The sequence below is a fragment of the Laccaria bicolor genome, genomic scaffold (genome assembly GCF_000143565.1).
Source record: "Laccaria bicolor S238N-H82 LACBIscaffold_5 genomic scaffold, whole genome shotgun sequence".
Classification (NCBI taxonomy): domain Eukaryota; kingdom Fungi; phylum Basidiomycota; class Agaricomycetes; order Agaricales; family Hydnangiaceae; genus Laccaria; species Laccaria bicolor.
The window spans coordinates 1,909,203-1,928,373 of record NW_001889876.1 but is presented as its reverse complement, the minus strand read 5'-3'; the positions used below and the strand labels follow the sequence as shown (position 1 = coordinate 1,928,373).

Genomic DNA, 19,171 nt, shown 5'->3' with positions numbered 1-19,171 from the left:
GCTTATAATTAGCTCAGTGTGGTTCAGTTTGGTTTTCCTTCATTTTCACTGGGCATGATCCATGATGTGTTAGGAGCTCAGAGTCAAGGAATCTTGTAATCTTGAAAAAATATAGGACAATAATGTCAGAGTTTTCTAATTCGGCATCACAACAGGTTCTAACTTGTTGTGGACGTTCCTATCAAAATTGCCGTTATAATTAGGAGCAACCAAAGAGTTTTTGGTTACAATTTTGGTCCCATCCAGGGTGGCAACCTGGTTGCAACAGGTGGCAACAGGAGTTCCGGCGTGATTGTAGCCAATTTTGGGCTAAAAAAATGGAAAAATAGAGAACTTTCAACGGTTAGCACTGGTTAGAATGCCGATTCAAAGCCGTCCCAATTTCGGCTGGTTGTGACAAAAGAAATAAATCTCCGACATTATTGGCAGCAATTTCTTGAAGCTGAATTTGTGCATGGGGATTTTGGCAACACGAACATCATGGATGATACTAGATTATGGTGTGAGTGGTAAAATGCGACTTCCCCTGGATTTATATAAAACAGCCGTAGTTGGTGGGCCATTATTGAGGAGGACTCAGGAGGATATGTCGGAAAACATTGACCGTGGTGTCTTTGTCAGTATGTGGCTGTGCGCCATGATGATGCGTCATGCTTGCAAAACTTTTACAACTTGCAATCGCTCTGAATAACTAACGTTCTAAACAGTCTGCTCGCTGTTGCCCGCGATGTCGGGCGTGCTTGGCCTGGCTCTTTACTTTCGCACAGCAGCAGCCCGTCGCGTCCTTTCACGACCATACACTTACCCTCGACGCACCTTTTCCTCGTCACCCATCACCCTCCTCTGTCCTTCTCTTGCATCGAAAGCACCTCGTTGGGTTAATCCAAAGCCAGGCCAAGAGGACGCAGCAGCAGAAGACGAATCTGCAGAGTCCGCATCCGAGTCAGAGGACAAGCCTGAGAACGAGAACGACAACAACTCGTCATCCGACTCGGCACCACCACCTCAAGACGATGGCCCACCTCCTGCGAATGACAGCAATCCACCCCCACCGTCCTCTTCTTCCTCCTCTGCCTCGAGCTCAAGCTCGATAGCCAAACAATCCGTCCCCGAAATCTACCCCCAAGTCCTCGCCCTACCCATCGCCCGCCGTCCCCTCTTCCCAGGCTTCTACAAAGCCGTCGTCGTCCGAAACCCTCAAGTCGTAAGCGCCATTAAAGAAATGATGAAGCGCGGCCAACCCTACCTCGGTGCTTTCCTTTTGAAAGACGAAAACGCGGATAGCGATGTGATAACGGACGTCAACGCAGTTCACAGCGTCGGCGTCTTTGCACAAATTACGAGTGTCTTTGCTGCGGCGGGGGGGGACGGTAAGGAAGGAGAGGGATTGACGGCGGTGCTTTATCCGCATCGGAGGATTAAGATTACGGACTTGGTCAAGGCGCCACTACCTATCGGCACTGACAGCACTACCGGCGAACTACTAACGCCCCCATCAACGCCCCCACCACTCGCTCCCATCCCGGAACAAACCGCCTTCCTACACGACCACGGAATTTCCATCGTCAACATCGCCAACCTTAAAACAGCTCCCTACTCCCGTGATGACCAACACATCCGTGCATTCATGTCCGAGATCGTCTCCGTCTTCAAAGACATCGCGCAGCTCAACCCCTTATTCCGAGACCAAATCACCAACTTCTCAATAAACCAAGTAGCCGCAAACGTCTTTGACGAGCCGGACAAACTCGCAGACTTTGCAGCAGCCGTATCAACGGGTGAAGTCCAAGAACTCCAAGACGTCCTGGAAAGTCTCGTAGTAGACGACCGACTCCGCAAAGCCCTTCTAGTCCTCAAAAAAGAGTTAATCAACGCACAACTGCAAAGCAAACTCTCCCGAGACGTCGATAGCAAAATCGCCAAACGGCAGCGGGAGTACTACCTAATGGAACAACTCAAAGGGATCAAAAAGGAGTTGGGCATGGAAACGGACGGGAAGGATAAACTCATCGAAAAGTTCCGAGAACGCGCTGCGGCGTTGGCGATGCCTGAGCCTGTTAAAAAGGTGTTTGAGGAGGAAATTGCGAAGCTGCAGTCTTTGGAACCTGCGGCGAGTGAGGCGAACGTTACGCGGAATTACCTGGATTGGTTGACGCAGATTCCATGGGGACGACATACGCCGGAGAATTACAACATCTCGCATGCTGAGAAGGTGTTGGATGAGGATCATTATGGGTTATCGGAAGTCAAATCACGGATCCTCGAATTCCTCGCGGTGGGTAAATTGCGTGGGACTGTACAAGGCAAGATTATATGTCTTGTCGGTCCTCCAGGTGTGGGGAAGACGAGTATAGGGAAGAGTATTTCCCGTGCGTTGGGCCGCCAATTTTTCAGGTTTTCGGTCGGTGGGTTGACGGATGTTGCGGAGATTAAGGGGCATAGGAGGACGTATGTTGGTGCGCTCCCTGGAAAGATTATACAAGCTCTCAAAAGGGTTGAGACGGAGAACCCGTTGGTGCTTATTGATGAGGTTGATAAGATTGGGAGGGGGATTAATGGGGATCCTGCTAGCGCTTTATTGGAGATGTTGGATCCGGAGCAGAATTCTGGGTTTTTGGACCATTAGTGGGTTTCTTCTCTCCTCTCCTCTTTTCGCGATGTTGATGAACGGTTTGATGGAATAGCATGGACGTCCCCGTTGACCTCTCACGCGTCCTGTTCGTGTGTACAGCCAACAACCTCGACACTATCCCTGCGCCTCTCTTGGACCGTATGGAAGTCCTCGAAGTTTCCGGGTACGTATCTGAGGAAAAAGCGGTCATCGCTTCGCGGTATTTGGGACCACAGGCAAAGGATGCTTCTGGTCTTGGAGGGGCAGACGTGGAGTTGGATAAGGAGGCGGTGGATGTGTTGATCAAGTATTATTGTCGAGAAAGTGGGGTTAGGAATTTGAAGAAACATATTGATAAGGTGCGTTTTTTTCCTTTTGAGTGGGGAATGGAAAGAGGCTGATGTGAGGACGTTTTAGATATATAGGAAAGCGGCGTTGAAGTTGGTCAAGGAGTTGGGGGAAGAGACGTTCCCTGAGCCGAAGGAGCCTGAGCTTGAAGCTGCTTCTGCTGCTGATTCGACGTCAACAACAAGTTCAGCATCAACGGCCTCAGAAGAAGCATCCACGCAATCCGTCCCCTCGCAAGAACCCCCTCCTAACATTCCCCCTCCACCCTCCTCTTCCACACAAGAAAAAGTGAAACCAATAACGACCCACCTCCGCTCACCCATGCCAATCCCTTCAGACATACACGTCCGCATTACACCCTCAAACTTGAAAGACTACGTCGGTCCACCTGTATACCAAAAAGACAGGATGTACGTACACCCGCCTCCTCCTGGTGTTAGTACTGGTCTAGGGTACCTGGGTAATGGGTCGGGTGCCGTTATGCCTGTTGAAGCTATGGTGCGTTTTCCTGCCTTCCTCCCTTCTCTTCGAATATCACTAACAGCGGAACGAATACACAGAGCATGCCAGGCAAAGGATCCCTCCAACTAACAGGCAAACTAGGCGAAGTCATCCGAGAGTCTGCGCAGATCGGGTTGAGCTGGGTTAAATCTCATGCGTACGACTTGGGCATCACCACTTCGGCGAATGAGCAGTTTTTGACGGATAAGGATATACATGTGCATATGCCTGAGGGGAGTATAGGGAAGGAAGGGCCGAGTGCGGGGACGGCTATATTGACGGCTTTTGTGAGCTTGTTTAGTGGTGTTAAGGTTTGTCCTGATATTGGTGGGTTTTCTTTCTTTCTTTCTCCCCTTAACTTTTTTCGCTCTTTCTCCTACGCTGTTCTGCCCCCTTTATCTTCCCCCTCTTCCCCTTCTTCCATTATCTAAGAAAGCTGAGCTAAATCACACCACAGCAATGACAGGCGAAATATCCCTCGTAGGCCAAGTCCTCCCCGTCGGCGGTCTAAAAGAGAAGATCCTAGCCGCTCATCGGGCAGGTATAAAAACCATCATCGCGCCCTCTGCGAATCGCGCGGATATAGAGGAGAACGTGCCGGAGAGTGTGAAGACGGGGATCAGGTTCGTGTCTCTTTTTTTCTCAATTCTGACATTTTCGTTGAAACAATGAATAGGTTCGTGTATGTGGAGAATGTGAATGAGGTGTTGCATGAGGTGTTCAAGGGGACGGAGGTGGCGGAGCGGTGGAAGGATACGTTGCCTGTTTTTTGAGGCTGGGTAGACCTGGAGATGTTAGATGAGTGGTAATTTGAAGGGAGGAGGAGAATCGATTTGCATACCTATACTACATAGATATCAACCATTCATTCATTAAGTATGTACTGTATCATAAAACATCTCACAACTCAGCCCTATTGTATTAGACAAATGCTGGATTTGTGGCTGCATTGACTCGACACAGTAAGGATCCATATGATTGAAGATCAACTTTACTTGCAGACACTTCTGTCTTATTCCTTCATCCTCTCGTCTCAGTCTCTCATCTGCATTACTTCCTACTAACTTTCCTCAGACTTCAACTCTGACGCTGAATCTATTTTTCCCCTTACACTAAGTTATCACATATATTTGGCTCACTAACACTTCATCTAGTGTTTTGCTCATCTGGCATATTCTCGAGTCTCCAACTCCGAGCTTATGCCAACCTCATCTCCAATGGACTTAACTCTGTGTCTCCAAGCATCTCTGTGTGCTTACTCTGCCAAATCTAACTCCATACAACAACTCTATTATAGATCATGTCCCCTCCAGTCTAGTAACTACTGGTGGTTCTACACTGACCATTTCCTCATTTCTCGCCCTATCTAAAGAATAGGACAGATCCTAACAAAAGCTGACATCCAGCAAGCAGAGATGTTTTCTCTTTATGTCTCAGAATATTCAATTAAGTTCCCTATTACAGTGCACCATGCTTGCATTCCCATCCCTTTCAACTGTTGCCAGGCCAGTGCCAACCAGCCCTCTTCAGTATAAATCTTTAAATTTGTAATCAAATGACTCATCTTCTTTGTCAAGGGGGTGTCAGGATTAAAAAAAAGACCTGGGGTCAATTTTTTGGGTAGTGAGTGCTGGGCTGAACCAACCATCAGGCACATGTCTATTTTAGGAAATATTATGTCACCACTGTCCTCCTGTTCTCCTCTCTGCATTGAACATGCATTGCAGACCCAATGCATGGGCACCTGTGCAAGGTAAATACAAATGAGGTGATATCAGAATGATTTGACATGAAGATGTAAGTACATTTTACATTGAAACCCTACTGCCCTTTGCATATATGATTGAACGCTCGAATTTTTTCTCACTATTTGTCCTGGCCAAATATGATGACAAATTTTACCAAATTAGGCAAAGGTGGGTAGGGAACAACGTTCTGAGAATACTTAAGTATACCATCCACAAGCTCTCTCAACGCCTTCTGGCCATGAACAACATTGAAAAAAGCTCTGTCATTCTTAGAATATAATTAAGTGACAAGAATATTTATCTCTGCCTTCATTCATGAGAATCTTTTCCCCAATCCTCTTTAAATTTGCCCAGATCTCATTCAAGTAGATACTGGGTTGCTAGCTCTGCAAGACTGTCAAGAATGTGCGAGATATTTGTATTCTCAGCCTCCTGGGGTATTTATTATAAAACATTGTAAAGGGATGCTTAGGGATCAGTAGTAGATTGACCATAAGTATAGCTACTCAAGCTACTGCTAATGTACCAGATCAATAGCCTAAAAACTCATCAAGCTTTGTGTAAGAATACCCATAACCCTGAGGCCACTTCACCACATCGTCTCTCAGATCTTTGCAGAGGGGGAGAGCCAGAGACGGACGAGACCTTCGTCTGTCGGCTTAATTTGGCAACATTTGTCATCATATTTGGCCAGGACAAATAGTGAGAAAAAATACAAACGTTCAATCATATATGCAAAGGGCAGTAACAGAAAGTGGGTTTACTTTCTCACACAGTTTCACATCCCACTGGATCACATTGTTGGTGGTCAGCTCTGCTTGGGATACACAAAAGCAATCCTGCAATCGACAACCTTACATTTTTGTCTTTCACACCAACCTCATGTTTCCTCACTGCCAATTTTTGAGCTTGAAATATATGGCCTATGAACCATGTTGGTGTCAGAATGAGACACAGCGTGAGTATCCTCACTTGAGACAGGGTCCAAAGAATATTCAGGACAAATTTGGACATATGTACCTCCATAATTGTGGCCATTTGTAAAATAAAGAAGCTGGTGTGCATCTGGAAAACATCAATTACAAAATGAAGAACAATAAGAATGTTGAGCACATTCAATTTACATATCTAAACAATTTCTTTGGGAAATAATCTTGGTAGTCATGGCAACACCACTCAGCTGAAGATTATGTTAAAGAATAAAATAATGGAAATGACCACTCAATGTGCTCAATGTTCTTATTGTTCATCAATTTGAGATTTTGATCATCAATATTTTCTGGATACACATCAGCTTTGTTATTCAACAAGTGTCAACAATTATGGAGGTACCTTTGCCTAGATCACACATTGGACCCTGCCTCAAGTGCCTGTTCCGTGGAATTTCATGATGAGTTTGCATGCCCTGGAATATGCTAACAAATTATAAATAAAGGTTGTTAATGGTTGCCACACTAATGAAAGTTATTGTCTGATGTTGTTATTGTCTTATGTAAGCAGCCTCAGTGGTGTTTATTGGCACATCCTGAGGTATTTAGTACATCTTGAAGCTTTCTAGTATCTCTTATGCATAATTTATCCACCAGGAAGGCTGCCTATGATGTTTTTGGGCCAAAATTTTTGAGCTTCCAATTTTTTTAAACAGCCTGATGGCCCAACCAACCAACCAACTGGCCCCCAGTCCAGGATTATGATCCCGACACCCCCTTGTTCTTTGTAGTACTGAGTGATTACTTGGTCAAGGGTGGGTCAACAGTTCTCTTGTCATTCTGTTCAGCTTTGCTCAGTAACTCTCTGGAAAATTGTTTCAATATTTCTGTACTAGATTGATAACAGATTGCCTCAGGCAGTGACAGGTAACTATTGAAAATTGCAACCTACCATCAGCCTAATACCTGTCTACCTGTCCTCAGCCTAGTTTGATACACATATTAAGTTAAAAACTTTTGAAATTGTGACCTGACACGCCCCCAAAATTTGAGAGAATGCTTTTCAACCTTCACATCAACCTTCACATCAACCTTCACATCAATATTCTCATCACACCCCAAGTTTGGCCAATAAGGGATATATTCCTATATATAATGGCATGTGATGCAACACTTAGTGATGGCATTTAAATATTAGCAATAAGTTTACCAAAGCTAGGTTCACTCGATTCACCAAGATCTCAGGCTTGCTGAGCTGTGACTACACCACACAAGATTAATCCCTGCAGCAGATATCATATATTCTCACTTACCTTGAGGCATGTTATGATGTCATCTGGGTACATGCAAGTATGTCGATTCTTCCGAAGCATTGGCAGCACCTGGTGAAGGTAATAAAGATAACTTGCATAGGCATGTCACATGTATGTTCAACAAAAGAAAAAAGAATGAAGAAGTAAGTACCTCAAGCTGCGCGGGTCAGTAAAACCCAAGCAACTATCCAGGACAATCTGTGCACAGAGATGAGCAAAATCACCAATGGTTGAAATTTTTCCAATAGAGAGGCGACCACAGTGTTTTGGATGTTGGAAAAAAGTGAGCAAGAGGTGAATAAATTCCTGATCAGAAGTGGCTTCCCAGTCAAAACGCCACAACCAGCTAATTCCTAGGTTGTTGTAAGAGCCTGAAAACAAATGACGCCAAGGTGGTCCAACTGAATTGTTATAGTAAAGTGTAAGCATTAGCCATGTTAAGGCAATCTCCAATTTTGTCCATTGATACTCCTCAAGCCATAAAAGAAGATGTTGGTCAAGGATAGGATTGAATCTGCAGCACAGGGGGGTACAGGCTGACCTCTGAGAAGTACACTGGAAAGATGGAGGAGTTAAAAACTTGATATCTCTATCTAAAGTAGATACTTACTTGTTGGTGGATTTTGCTTCGTGCAGGACCATAAACTCTCCCCCAGTATGCAAGATCTGGAATAACAGCCTTGCTTTTTGAGTTTGAACTCTGGCAAAGCAAAGGTTTGAGGTTTTCCAAGAAAGGGTCAAGTGACCCCATCTTTAATGTGTCACCCCTGATATAATGATTGGACCATGACTTCAGGCTATATTCCTGGGCAGGGCTCATGGTGGCAGAAACAGAGTGAGGGGCATTGCAAAGCTGCCGCATGCATGATTTGAAAAGAAAAGACTGCACTGGATATTCATCAATATGGAAATCTTCAGATCTGTGATGATCCAAGAGGTAATCCCTAAAAGAAGCATGATAGAAACGAACAGTATCTGTGCTGGATACTGGGACATGAATAATGGAATGCAGATCCCAGAATAACAATGTTATATCGTTGAAGTTAATATCAACAAGGGCTTCCAGGAAGACAGGAGTCACAGCGGTATCAGCCAAAAAGAAAATCGTCCCAAGCAGAAAGAGGACTCTGTTGATTTCATCGCAGGATAGCAGAACAACAGCATACAATTGATCAAGAAGAGCGAAGGGGTTGGTCTTGTGTCGAGATGCATCGCGTGATTTACATAAATCCAAAACAATCTTGAGTTGATCGGGAGGAAACCTACGATCCTGATCGACGAATCTGATCACCGTCGCTGCAAAGATAAATTGGCCGGATGACTTTTCGACGAGAAAAGAAATCACGTCTTCTGAAGGCCATGGAAGTGGGAGGGACGACATAGAGGGAAAGCGGGTATGCCCGCGACGACGAACATCTGAAAAACTACTTCGAAGAAACGTTGCTATGTCCCGATCGGGATCATATGAGTCATCAAGAACAAGATGATAGGTTGTTTCATTGAGCTCATGTTCAAAAACCTCACAAATGGCGGGTTCTGGTCGGCTGGCGATGAGAAAGCATAGTGAGGGTAAGGAGTGTTTGAGTTGCAAAAGGGCTTGGTTGAGCATGCGTAAAATAGCAGCCTGGACTTTTCCATCACTGCATTCGTCAAGACCGTCGATTACGAGCAATGATGGCCATGGGGAGCTTCTTCCTGCCCGAAGAGAAGCACAGATTAAAGGTTGGATGACGAGGCGTGTCATCTGCACATGCAACGTCTTGTCAAATATGGACAAGTCATTAAGCACGGCTTGGCTAATGAAAAGCCTGGTTGTTGGGATAGTGACCGCCAACTGGGCGGCAATAGTGGCGATCAAGCGAGCCTCCGTTTGCCTTTCACCCGCCGTGCGTGAAAAAAAGAAGCTAGCGGCGAGTCCCCCAGAGCCTTGAAAAAGTTCCGCTATCTTCTGCAAGATGGCTGACTTCCCAGAGCCAGCTGGAGCGCTAAGCCAAAGGATCAGAGAATCCTTTGAATCATCTACGACCCAGCTTGATATGTCCTTGATAACGGCTTTCCGTGTGTCCTGGTGGCATTTCGGGGCGTCGTAACGTTCCTTGGAGTCGTGCATTGCGCCAGCGGCAATCTTGGTGTGAAGAGTCTTGAGGCCCTTTTCATGGAGGCCTGAAACCTGTCATTGAGAACTATTATCATGAGATGGAAAATCAATGGCTCTTACCATCATCAATCGACGAAAACGTATTATTGATATTTGTGACGGAAGTTTCTATGCGGAGTGAGCAAACTACCCCCTTTTAGATTGAAAGCTTGCCATATGAATTTCCATGGACTTGAGTTATAGAGCCACCACTGACGACGACGGATTTTGAGTGATCAAACATTGTGTATCTGGTGAGACGATGGTTGTGGTCAGGGGAGGAGTTGAAAGTTGCCGAGCGCTCTGTTCGTTATCACAACGTCCCACGGGCTTTGTCGACGACGGGTGCAACTGAGCCAAATCCGTTGACTGACTGTCACTTGACTGTCACTGCAGTAGCACACTCAGCGAGTCGTCTTTTGCTTTGAAGACATTCTACATCGTTCTAGCCCAGCACTACGACACTCTCTGCAGCGGAGGAGCCATGAAACGATGTACTATCGCGTAAGTGATATCTTTGGCATTCTATACTTTATATAACATGGGCTTTGCGCAGAATCGACCTCAGCCACACGTCTAGCATCGAATATCACTCGTGAATGACGAGATCAGTCAATTTCTACGTGTTACTAGCTTGGCTCTAAGGTCGAGCAAGTCCTTTGTCGCGTCTCAAATGAATATCACCAACTTTTTGTAGCTCCCACTGCACACCCCCAATCTCAACTACTTGTCTATCTCTTGCATTACTGACCCCGCGCGTCAGGCGTCGAGCATGTTTGTGTGTTGCTCAGCGGGGCATGCGTGATGACATTGAGGGTAGATTACTTGTAGCGGGACTGGCGGGGAACACCCGACATTTTCGGGCCGTCGAGCAGTGTGGAGGTTCCTGAGCATTCTGAGGAGACATAGGCGGATGTGGTCGATGATCTCCGCGATGACGCGGAGAAGTCGCCAGATTTGAAGAGGACGACCGTTCAACGGACGTTGGGTAAGTCGTTTCTCCTGTCGATGGCATCACATGTTCACTTATGGGTAGAGGAAACATCAAACAACCACGGTGTGCCTCTGACATCGAGTAAGCTTTCCATTGCGTCTCCCATCATTAATCGAATCTCACGCACATGTTGTAGCCCCCACTCCACGTCTATGTCCTCGACTATCTCTTGGATTGCCGACCTCCCGACGTCGAGTGTGCTTTTGTCGTGGTCGATGGTGTTGAACGTTGAGTACGCGTGATGACGTGGAGAGCAGGTTAGGCACTAATCACATTGAGTGAATCGTCTCTTGCATCAACGGAAGACGGATTGACTTACTCGTTTTGCAGAGCTCTTGCCTACCCGATCCCTCTCCTTATTTCGGTCTGCGGAAGGAGTGCGTGAGGAGCCTTGCGGCGAGGTAAGTTTTTTGTCCCAGAACCAAACGGAGAGGCTGACGTATCTTCCTCAGGAGTCAGAATAACGACGACAGTGGCTGGGGAACGACGGAGTACTCAGGAAACGAAGAGAGAAAAAAATCTAATTGAACATGTAATATGTATCTGCGTTATCCATTGCTACATTAACCAACCAATTCACGTGCACTTAATCTACATCCATCTCGATAACACTTGGGCCGTCCTCCTCCTCCTGAGGAGGGGAAGTAGCACCCTCCTTAGCAGGCGTCTCCGCCCCACTCTTAGGGGTCTGCGTACCCGACGTAGTAGGAGGAACCACAGGCGGCTTCGGCTTCGGCTTTGTCAAGATGGGAGTAGCGAAATAAATAACCTCATCCCTCTTCTTCCCAATCTCCGCGCTCGTCAAAACAGGATCAACATTCTTCGGCCTCTCAGATTGCCTGATATTCTGGTCCTCGAGCCACTTTTGCACAGTCGCCACCTTTTCGACGACGGCTTGCTTGTCCTTTTCGTCAATGTGCGCCAACTTTTCGTCGGATGAGGTGGCTTGGGACATGTAGTTGTTTAGTGTCTCGCGCAGCTGTGCGATGGCTTTTAGGCGGTCGTCGGATTCCTTGTAGCGGAAGGTGATGGGGTCGCCGAGGACTTTGAGTGCGTCGAGCCGGGTGACGTAGGCGGATTTAGTGGCTTCTTCGCCTTCTTCGGTGTACAGCCAGTCCTCGGCTTCTTTGAGTGCGACGAGGAGCTTGGATTTCTCTTCTGCTTGAACGTATGGAGCATAACGGTCATCGAGCTTGCTTCGCGTGTCATAGACGTACTCCTCAAGAGCGTTTTTGCGATCCTAAAAAGCCAATTAATATATACAACCAAAGCGAAGAGAAAAAGTCGGAACTTACCTCGGTATCATACACAAGCTTATCAGCAGCGTGCATCTGGTTCTCCTGCTCCCGGAGCGCTTCCACAACCGACTTGTCCAAAGAAGTGTTGGTAGCAACGAACGGAATCTCCGTCTTCTTCACAATCCTCTTCTTCTTGGGGGGAGCAGCGCCCTCAGCAGGAGCGTCCACGTCCATAGCCTCCTCCTTCTCCTCGACTTCCTCAACATACGCACCCGCGAATGACATAACACCATGGAGGTTCAACCTCGTCTTCAGCTTCACGCAGGTAGCGTCACCATTAGCTGTAGGAGGCACCTCCTTGGCAGTAAAATTGGCAATCCATGGACTGATCCCACCAGGAAGAAGCTCAGGCTGCGCATAAACAGACTCAATGTTGAAAGGCTCCTTGCGGTAGAACGAGAGCACCTTGGTCGAAGGAATGCTGTTGCCCTGGGGGAACACGACGAGTTCCGTGTCGTCGTCTGGATCGGTGGGTGTGGCGGTCCATTGGACTTTGATGGGGAAGTGGTTAATGTCGGACACATGGAAGTCGCGGACGCGGAAGACGGGGGAGAGCATGGCGCAGGCAAAAGTGGCTCCGCGGGCAATGGCCTCGTCCTGGTTGAGGGTGGTGGAAAGGAATTTACCAGGGAAAGCTTCTTGGATACGTTGGCGGACGGCGGGGACACGGGTGGTGCCACCGATGAGCTCGATCGCGTCAATCTGGTCCAAGGTGAGGCCAGAGTCTGCGAGAGCGCGCTGAAGGGGGGCGATGATGCGATCGGTAACGGGGGCAATGAACTCTTCGAGCTGTTCGCGGGAGAGTTTGGATGAAGCATCAACGTCGGTCACGATGGACTCGACATTCAGAGGCGATTCGCTATTGGCGGACAGAACTTTCTTGAGCTTCTCACAACCAGCTGAAAGCCGGAAGATGGCCTTGGGACTCGACATAACATCGATCTTGTACTTGGCCGTGAACTCTTGTGCAAAGTGCTGGACCAAGGCATAGTCAATGTCACGACCACCAAGATTACGGTCATAGGCCGTGCTCTTGACGACAAGTTGGCCTTTGGAAAAGGCAACAACGGCAACCGACAATCCAGCATGGCCAACGTCAACAAAGATAACATGGCGAGGGTTCTCTGCTTCTGGGAGATCGGACTTTGTGATTCCATATCCGAGGGCAGTGGCAGTGGTGTCGTTGATGAGTCGGAGGGTATTAAGTCCTGCAATGGATGCAGAATCTAGAACCGCACGACGCTGGACGTCGGTATACCATCCCGGCACGGCGATCACGACATCGGTGACGCCGGTCTTGAGTTCATTGGCAGCCGTATCGCGCAGCTTGCCGAAATACATCGCGACAAGCTGCGTATACGAGAAGGTGGCTTTTTCACCGAGATAAGTGACCTGGACCTCGACATCAGCAAAAGACTCCATTGGGGGCGGAATGTATATAAAAGACGGACCTCGGTACCAACAGTCCCGTTCACATCGACCAATTTAGCATTGATAAACTTTTTCTCGACATCCTGCACTTGTGGGTCGTTCAATGTCCGTCCGACCAGCCGTTTGAGGGATCCGACGGTGTTCTTAAAGTTGGATGTCTCCTGGGTCTTTGCAGGCTCACCGATGGAACGCTGTTTTGGCCCAAAGGCGACGAGAGATCTGCAATCCACGTTTTTAGCAGTCAAAATCGTATCCAATAGAACTCAAAAACGCACGGAGTTTGACGATTAGACACTTCATTCGTGATTATATCTATCCCGCGATGTCTAGCGACACCGATCTTTTTAAAAAATGAGTATAAAAAAAAGTTGTAAAATCAGCTTGAAGATAACGGACCTTGCTATGGAGAGTACCAAAATCGATACCAACGACGGCCATGATAGTGATAGAGAACGTTAAGGAGAAAAAAAGGGATAGTGACGAGCAATTATTGGGTAGTAGATGTCGAGATGACCTTTATATGCAAGAAAAGTCTATGATCGAAAAGAATCCTTGTGTGCTCTTGGTGTGCCGTATATGGGCCAATTGTGGCTGGGCTATTTCCTTTTCCGATCTATTCGAGAGAGTTCCACAACCTTCTAACCAAGAAACACGTTGCAGATCATTTATCCAAGGACACAAGCTCTACACGAGGATCAAGCCAAGTATCGTGTAATTAGCGCGTCCATCTACATCCATGTAAGTAATTCCAAAAAAAAAAAAAGAGATGCACAACCGTCCGTGAGTGGTAATAAAAGTCGTAAATAGCAATAATGTCCAAGATATCATGAAATATTTCCTCGTCTGTTAGGCTGGAGACTAGGCAGTGGTTTTGGATACGCATCAGGCGTAGTTCCATACCCCGCCCCTCTTACAGATCCAGGGAAAAGCATCACAGGATCCGTACGGCGAGGAATGAGATTTTCAACAGATAGCTGATGTGGGGGATACGCCGCGTTCTCTGGCGTGAGGTAAAACGAAGCCGCGTCGTCCGCTGAGAGCCCCCTCCGATGGTTGGTTGGTGCATACGGATCGTGGTACACTTCGTCGATGCCGACCAAGCCGGATTGGGATATCGAGCGTTGATGCTGTAGTGCTGGAGCGCGAAAACTTTGGTTTGACGACCGACGTGATATAGATGCGGCTTCGAAATCGATGTCTATGGAGTCGTGCAGAGAAGGAGCTCGGTGGTGTGGTTGTTCTGCTGAGGTTTGACGAGCTATAGCAGGAGGTCGCGGAAGATTCGATTGTGATCGTTCGAGTGCTATGGGACGCAAGGCTGATGAATAGGATGGTCCAGCTCCGTTGGAATGGGGTGTATATACTGTGCGTGTATTTGCAGGGGGTGAGTGTAAAGGGGGAGGTACCTGAGGCTGGAAACAAGATCAGGTTCAGATCCTAGAGAATAAACCTCAAACATACTTTTTTACTGCGCTGATTCTGCTGTGGTACGTGTCCGTAATCACTTGGACTGACAACCAGTATATTCGAGTATGTGGGAGTACTTCCCAACGTGTTGAAATCCGTGCCATTCCTCGAAATCAAAAACACATCATTGTCAGTCCTGTCATGATCAGAAATAAGCGTCATGCGCTCATCATCGTCTACATCATGAATCGATTGCTGGCGTTGATGGCCATCAGCATCAAGACCCTGCTCCTCGTCATCCTCATGAATAGTTTCATGAAGTCGGCTGGGATGAGCACTCGTAGGCGTATAACCCGGAGACACGAGCCCAAATGTCCTGTCGTTGGTGTCCACACGGAAGCCTCTACGGGCAGGAACAGCCGTGACGCGGATCGGGCGTGGTTTCCACGGTTTAGAAATAAGCCCAGGAACAGCCTTGACCCTCCTAGCAATGTTTTCGCTCCAAACACTCCGGAGCGGTCGTCGGTTATCCATGATAGAAGGAGGCGCATGGATCGAGTCGGACCAGCGCGATCTCAACGGTTCGTCATGCAAAGACAAGGGCGACGTGGGCGACGTGGGCGACTGGGGATGCACGAAAACAAACTCCTCTTCTTGTGGTTGTGGAGGCTCCTCAGCGCGATCTATAGTCCAATCACTCTTTGGTTCTTCCTGCTGAACGCTCCGCAGCCTGCGCGTCCAAATTGGGTACCGCAGTTTCTGGAAAGTGGATTTTCGCGTTACAGTTTTCCGACGCTGCCAGCCGAAGAACAGAACGACGATGAGGAGGCCGCTGATCACTCCCACAACCACTGAGATCATGATGATTTTGGCGGGCGTACGTGGACGTGCGATGGCCACTGTTCATCGCTTAGATGAAGAAAGAATTTATTATGCACCGGACTCACCAGATACCGCTCGCATCATGTCAAAAGTTCCATTGCCTGGTACAGACAGTTTTGCCCATCCCGGAAAATCCATCCCGGGTCCAACTCCCGAGGGTGACAAGACCCACTGAGCACTCCCACTAACGCTAACAGAATTTGATTGGCATTGGGCTGTCCAGGAGCTGTAGATAGGCAGTGTGTTGTTGCCGCTTGAATATGAACATGCGCTCCATATGTTGAAAAAGACTGGGTTGCTAATGAAGATCGTTAGGGGGAAGATATCTAGTCAGGAATCCCACTCACCATGTACATTTCGATGGAGCAGTACCGTTCGTTGCTCGCCTACGTATACCCGTGTAATCTATGAGGAAGAGGTCAGAGAAGCCTCAGGATTGATATTCATCAAGAACTCACCTCTAGCGCTTTGATACTCACAGAACGCACTAAGCTGGTTCTGGAGGTCGCACGACGATTCGTCCTTCGTCCCTTTCAGCTGAACCGGTCATTGTCCACGAAGAGCGGAGTAGTCTAACAGTAAGGACCCACCACATCCCATCTTGCAGTCTATGATAGGTTGGGAAAAGTCAGAATTAGTCATGCACGTCAATAGCCTTCATGCCAAGGAAGCCGCTCTCACTTGATCTTGGGCAGTTGTAGGCCCCATCAGCATAGATAGCAGTAAAAGGAAGAGCGCGGGTGGGAGTGGCGAAAACATCACATAGGTGCGTGAAACCCTTCGTCGTCGTCGTTGTTAGTGAAGTAGAGGACTTTTCCAACGGTTGTTTTCGTTACAGGGATATCGGAAGCAGACTTCGCCATCTGGTGACAGAACGGATTTAAACAGTCCGTCCTGATCATCTGAATCTTTCACAGACTTTCCCCATTTGGTCCATGTTACCATGAGGAGCAACTTTGCCATTTCCTGAGGCTGCTGCGTCGACGTCGCCTTGAGGCATCCCAGTTATAAAAGCGATAACCTGCGATGCTGCGGGGAATCTTCGGACGCGGAATGTCGGAAGGAGAAGAATTTTGACATGTCATAATTGAAGGATCGCCTCGGAAGAACTCAGAACTCAGCTCTAGTCAGCTCTAGAGACTCAGCGCTCAGATGTGATTTTGCTGTCAATCAAATGCTTTCTACAAAGTCCTATGAGGGGCATCGCCAGTGAGTACTCTACTTATCGTGAAGTAAAAAAAATCATTTCTCAAGCATACGACAGGCTGGCCTATGAGACTTGGTGGCCTCAAGGCCTTATTTCAATGGCAATTCTCAAGCTCAGGATCATGGGCTTCTTTGTCCACGACGGTTATTCTACTCCTTCTCAACGCTCCAGCCAGGTGATTCCTGGGAGTCTTGATCGATCTTTCTGACATTTGTCTTGCTACGGTGATAGAAAGGTACCAGGCTCGACTCTTGATTCAGTGGGAATTTGTACCTGCGCGCAGCTCCCGCAATTTCAATCTCCAGGTTCAAGATAGCTTTGCTTACCACCGTTGCCGCGATACCCAACCCTTTTTCGAACCTTTTTAACAGGGTCAAGGAGTTCTTCCTAGAATCCCACTTGGCTTCTCCTCTCCTCTCCACGTGAAGATGTCCTACGATGCAACTACGATGCCTCGCGAACTCAGACCAAGACTGCGCAGTATGTGGGAGGTTGAAAATGATCAGAAACTCGCTCTAAAATCTTTCCCGACGACTCGGAAAAAGATGCGACAGAAAGGACGGGCCTTCTGTGCACCGAAAAGCAAAATTTTCATGGTTCAAGGTGGGTCGGTTTTTTCCAGCTGAGAGGACATCCAGTCGTACCTCATTACCCTTCCAGGTTGCTAGCTCCTCGTCTACAAGTTCGATGACAAAGCACATGGAAATTCGCGAAGTCTGGATGCAATATTAATGCTGCGCTTTCGGTCTACTCTCCCAGTAGCGCGGGCAATCGGATTGGTGGACGATACCTTATGCATGCATCCCAGCCTCAGTATCGTCCTCGTCCAAAGCTATTTCAGGGGGACATGAAACACATTTGGGGTTGCGGGACTATGCATTCAGGTCGTAACATTGTGGAGTGTTTTAATGCGTACAGTCTTTCCTCCAAACTCATGTACGTTACCTGTTCCCTACGCTCCTCAGATGCACGCGCTGAAACCTTTTGTAGTCAGCAAAAGTTCGACAAGAGAAGAGGTACTTATCGATACCTCTTCTCTTATCCTCTCAGGGCTGGCCATCGCGATTCGCTTCCCGCTCTTCCGAACCGTCATTTACATTGTGGCATTTATACTCCTGTTGTGATTGTTTAAAGGCGGCAGGTTCAATTTCGTGTTGCATATATATCTTCTTGTAAGGACGAGAAATTTATCGGGTGTGCAATCATCTTGGATATGGAAATTTAGGAGCGCCAGCTATGTGACACTCAAACGGCGAAGTTACACCTGTGACTTGAACTTTGTGATCATCTACAATCCACCAGCCCACCACGACATATTGACTGTGCGATGCCAATCTTCTCCAACGCCACTGGTATGACTTTCCCAGGGGATCCAACTTTCTTCGATGTTGGTGGGGATGCACATTTCCACAGTAATTCCGCCGCTCTCAATGGTGAGCTCGAACATTGCAGCATCGTTGTTTCTGACGCTCTTTAGGATTGTATGAGCAACTTAGGCCCGTAGAAGATGCTGGCTACACTCGCGGAGGTCAAGTCGCCCGATGCGATCCTGGAACACGAGTCACGCTGATCGACACTATAAAGAAGTGGGTTGACACCAAGAGTCGGGATGCTCCTTCTGTATGCTGGCTCAACGGTCCAGCTGGTTACGGGAAGTCTGCGTTATCGCAGACTATCGCTGAGTTATGCGCCGAAAACAGCAGGCTCGCTGCCAGCTTTTTCTTTCTCCGGGGTGCTGGCGCACGCAGTCGTATCGATCGCCTCATTCCGACCCTCGCCTACCACATCTCTGTCTCCATTCCAACTTCCAAGACTGTGATCGAGAAGGTCCTTGACGAAGAACCATTTATCCTTTCAACTTCACTCACTCATCAGTTTCAAAAGCTCGTCATTGAGCCACTCCTTGCGGCATCAAGTGGGCTTACTGCCTTCTTGTCCACTACAAAAGCAAACATTATTGTCATCGATGCCCTTGACGAATGCGATGACAAATTCCAAATGGGAGAATTCATTACTGCTATCATCGCGATGGCTGGAAAGAGATTTCCTTTGATACGTATCCTGCTCACTAGTCGTGTGGAGGAACATATCCGGCGAAAATTTGACCATCCTAGGGCTTCAACGAGCATCTACCGTCTAGAGCTGGTAGACTTTGATGCTCGTCCTGATATTCAAGCATATTTTCAGAAAAGGTTCAACAATGTATATCAACAGAATTTCCCTATCATGAGGGGCCTTCCTCAGCCTTGGCCATCCCCATCAGATCTAAACCTCCTGCTCTCTAAGGCTGGTGGCTCATTTATGTTTGCTACTACTTTGATTTCCTGGATTGAGGCTAGTGAGTTTCCAGATAGGGACTTGAAGC

At 47.7% G+C, this 19,171-nt stretch overlaps 5 protein-coding genes across 5 annotated transcripts; 3 read left to right on the top strand and 2 right to left on the bottom strand.

Annotated features, from left to right (window-relative positions):
• Nucleotides 1-727: 727 nt before the first annotated feature.
• On the top strand, nucleotides 728-4,370 carry LACBIDRAFT_189137 (uncharacterized protein; the record flags this gene model as incomplete). The annotated part of the gene is made up of 8 exons (XM_001877905.1): nucleotides 728-1,053; nucleotides 1,087-2,625; nucleotides 2,685-2,970; nucleotides 3,029-3,143; nucleotides 3,171-3,457; nucleotides 3,520-3,787; nucleotides 3,918-4,083; nucleotides 4,137-4,370. 8 exons carry the CDS (start codon nucleotides 728-730, stop codon nucleotides 4,231-4,233), a joined length of 3,084 nt encoding a protein of 1,027 aa, XP_001877940.1. The 3' UTR covers nucleotides 4,234-4,370.
• Nucleotides 4,371-10,615: 6,245 nt separating this feature from the next.
• Nucleotides 10,616-10,823, top strand: LACBIDRAFT_314179 (uncharacterized protein; the record flags this gene model as incomplete). Its single annotated transcript, XM_001877904.1, has 2 exons — nucleotides 10,616-10,662; nucleotides 10,718-10,823. 2 exons carry the CDS (start codon nucleotides 10,616-10,618, stop codon nucleotides 10,821-10,823), a joined length of 153 nt encoding a protein of 50 aa, XP_001877939.1.
• Nucleotides 10,824-11,167: 344 nt separating this feature from the next.
• LACBIDRAFT_189161 (uncharacterized protein) lies at nucleotides 11,168-13,816 on the bottom strand (the record flags this gene model as incomplete). Its single annotated transcript, XM_001877551.1, has 6 exons — nucleotides 13,707-13,816; nucleotides 13,586-13,650; nucleotides 13,331-13,529; nucleotides 11,877-13,271; nucleotides 11,297-11,821; nucleotides 11,168-11,269 (listed from the first exon to the last, which is right to left on the bottom strand). Exons 1-6 carry the CDS (start codon nucleotides 13,746-13,748, stop codon nucleotides 11,168-11,170), a joined length of 2,328 nt encoding a protein of 775 aa, XP_001877586.1. The 5' UTR covers nucleotides 13,749-13,816.
• Nucleotides 13,817-14,134: 318 nt separating this feature from the next.
• Nucleotides 14,135-16,313, bottom strand: LACBIDRAFT_314177 (uncharacterized protein; the record flags this gene model as incomplete). The annotated part of the gene is made up of 6 exons (XM_001877550.1): nucleotides 14,135-14,722; nucleotides 14,772-15,616; nucleotides 15,665-15,897; nucleotides 15,947-16,004; nucleotides 16,058-16,136; nucleotides 16,263-16,313. The coding sequence occupies 6 exons, from the start codon at nucleotides 16,311-16,313 to the stop codon at nucleotides 14,135-14,137; spliced, it is 1,854 nt and encodes a 617-aa protein (XP_001877585.1).
• Nucleotides 16,314-17,653: 1,340 nt separating this feature from the next.
• On the top strand, nucleotides 17,654-17,938 carry LACBIDRAFT_314176 (uncharacterized protein; the record flags this gene model as incomplete). The annotated part of the gene is made up of 2 exons (XM_001877903.1): nucleotides 17,654-17,742; nucleotides 17,797-17,938. The coding sequence occupies 2 exons, from the start codon at nucleotides 17,654-17,656 to the stop codon at nucleotides 17,936-17,938; spliced, it is 231 nt and encodes a 76-aa protein (XP_001877938.1).
• Nucleotides 17,939-19,171: the final 1,233 nt, after the last annotated feature.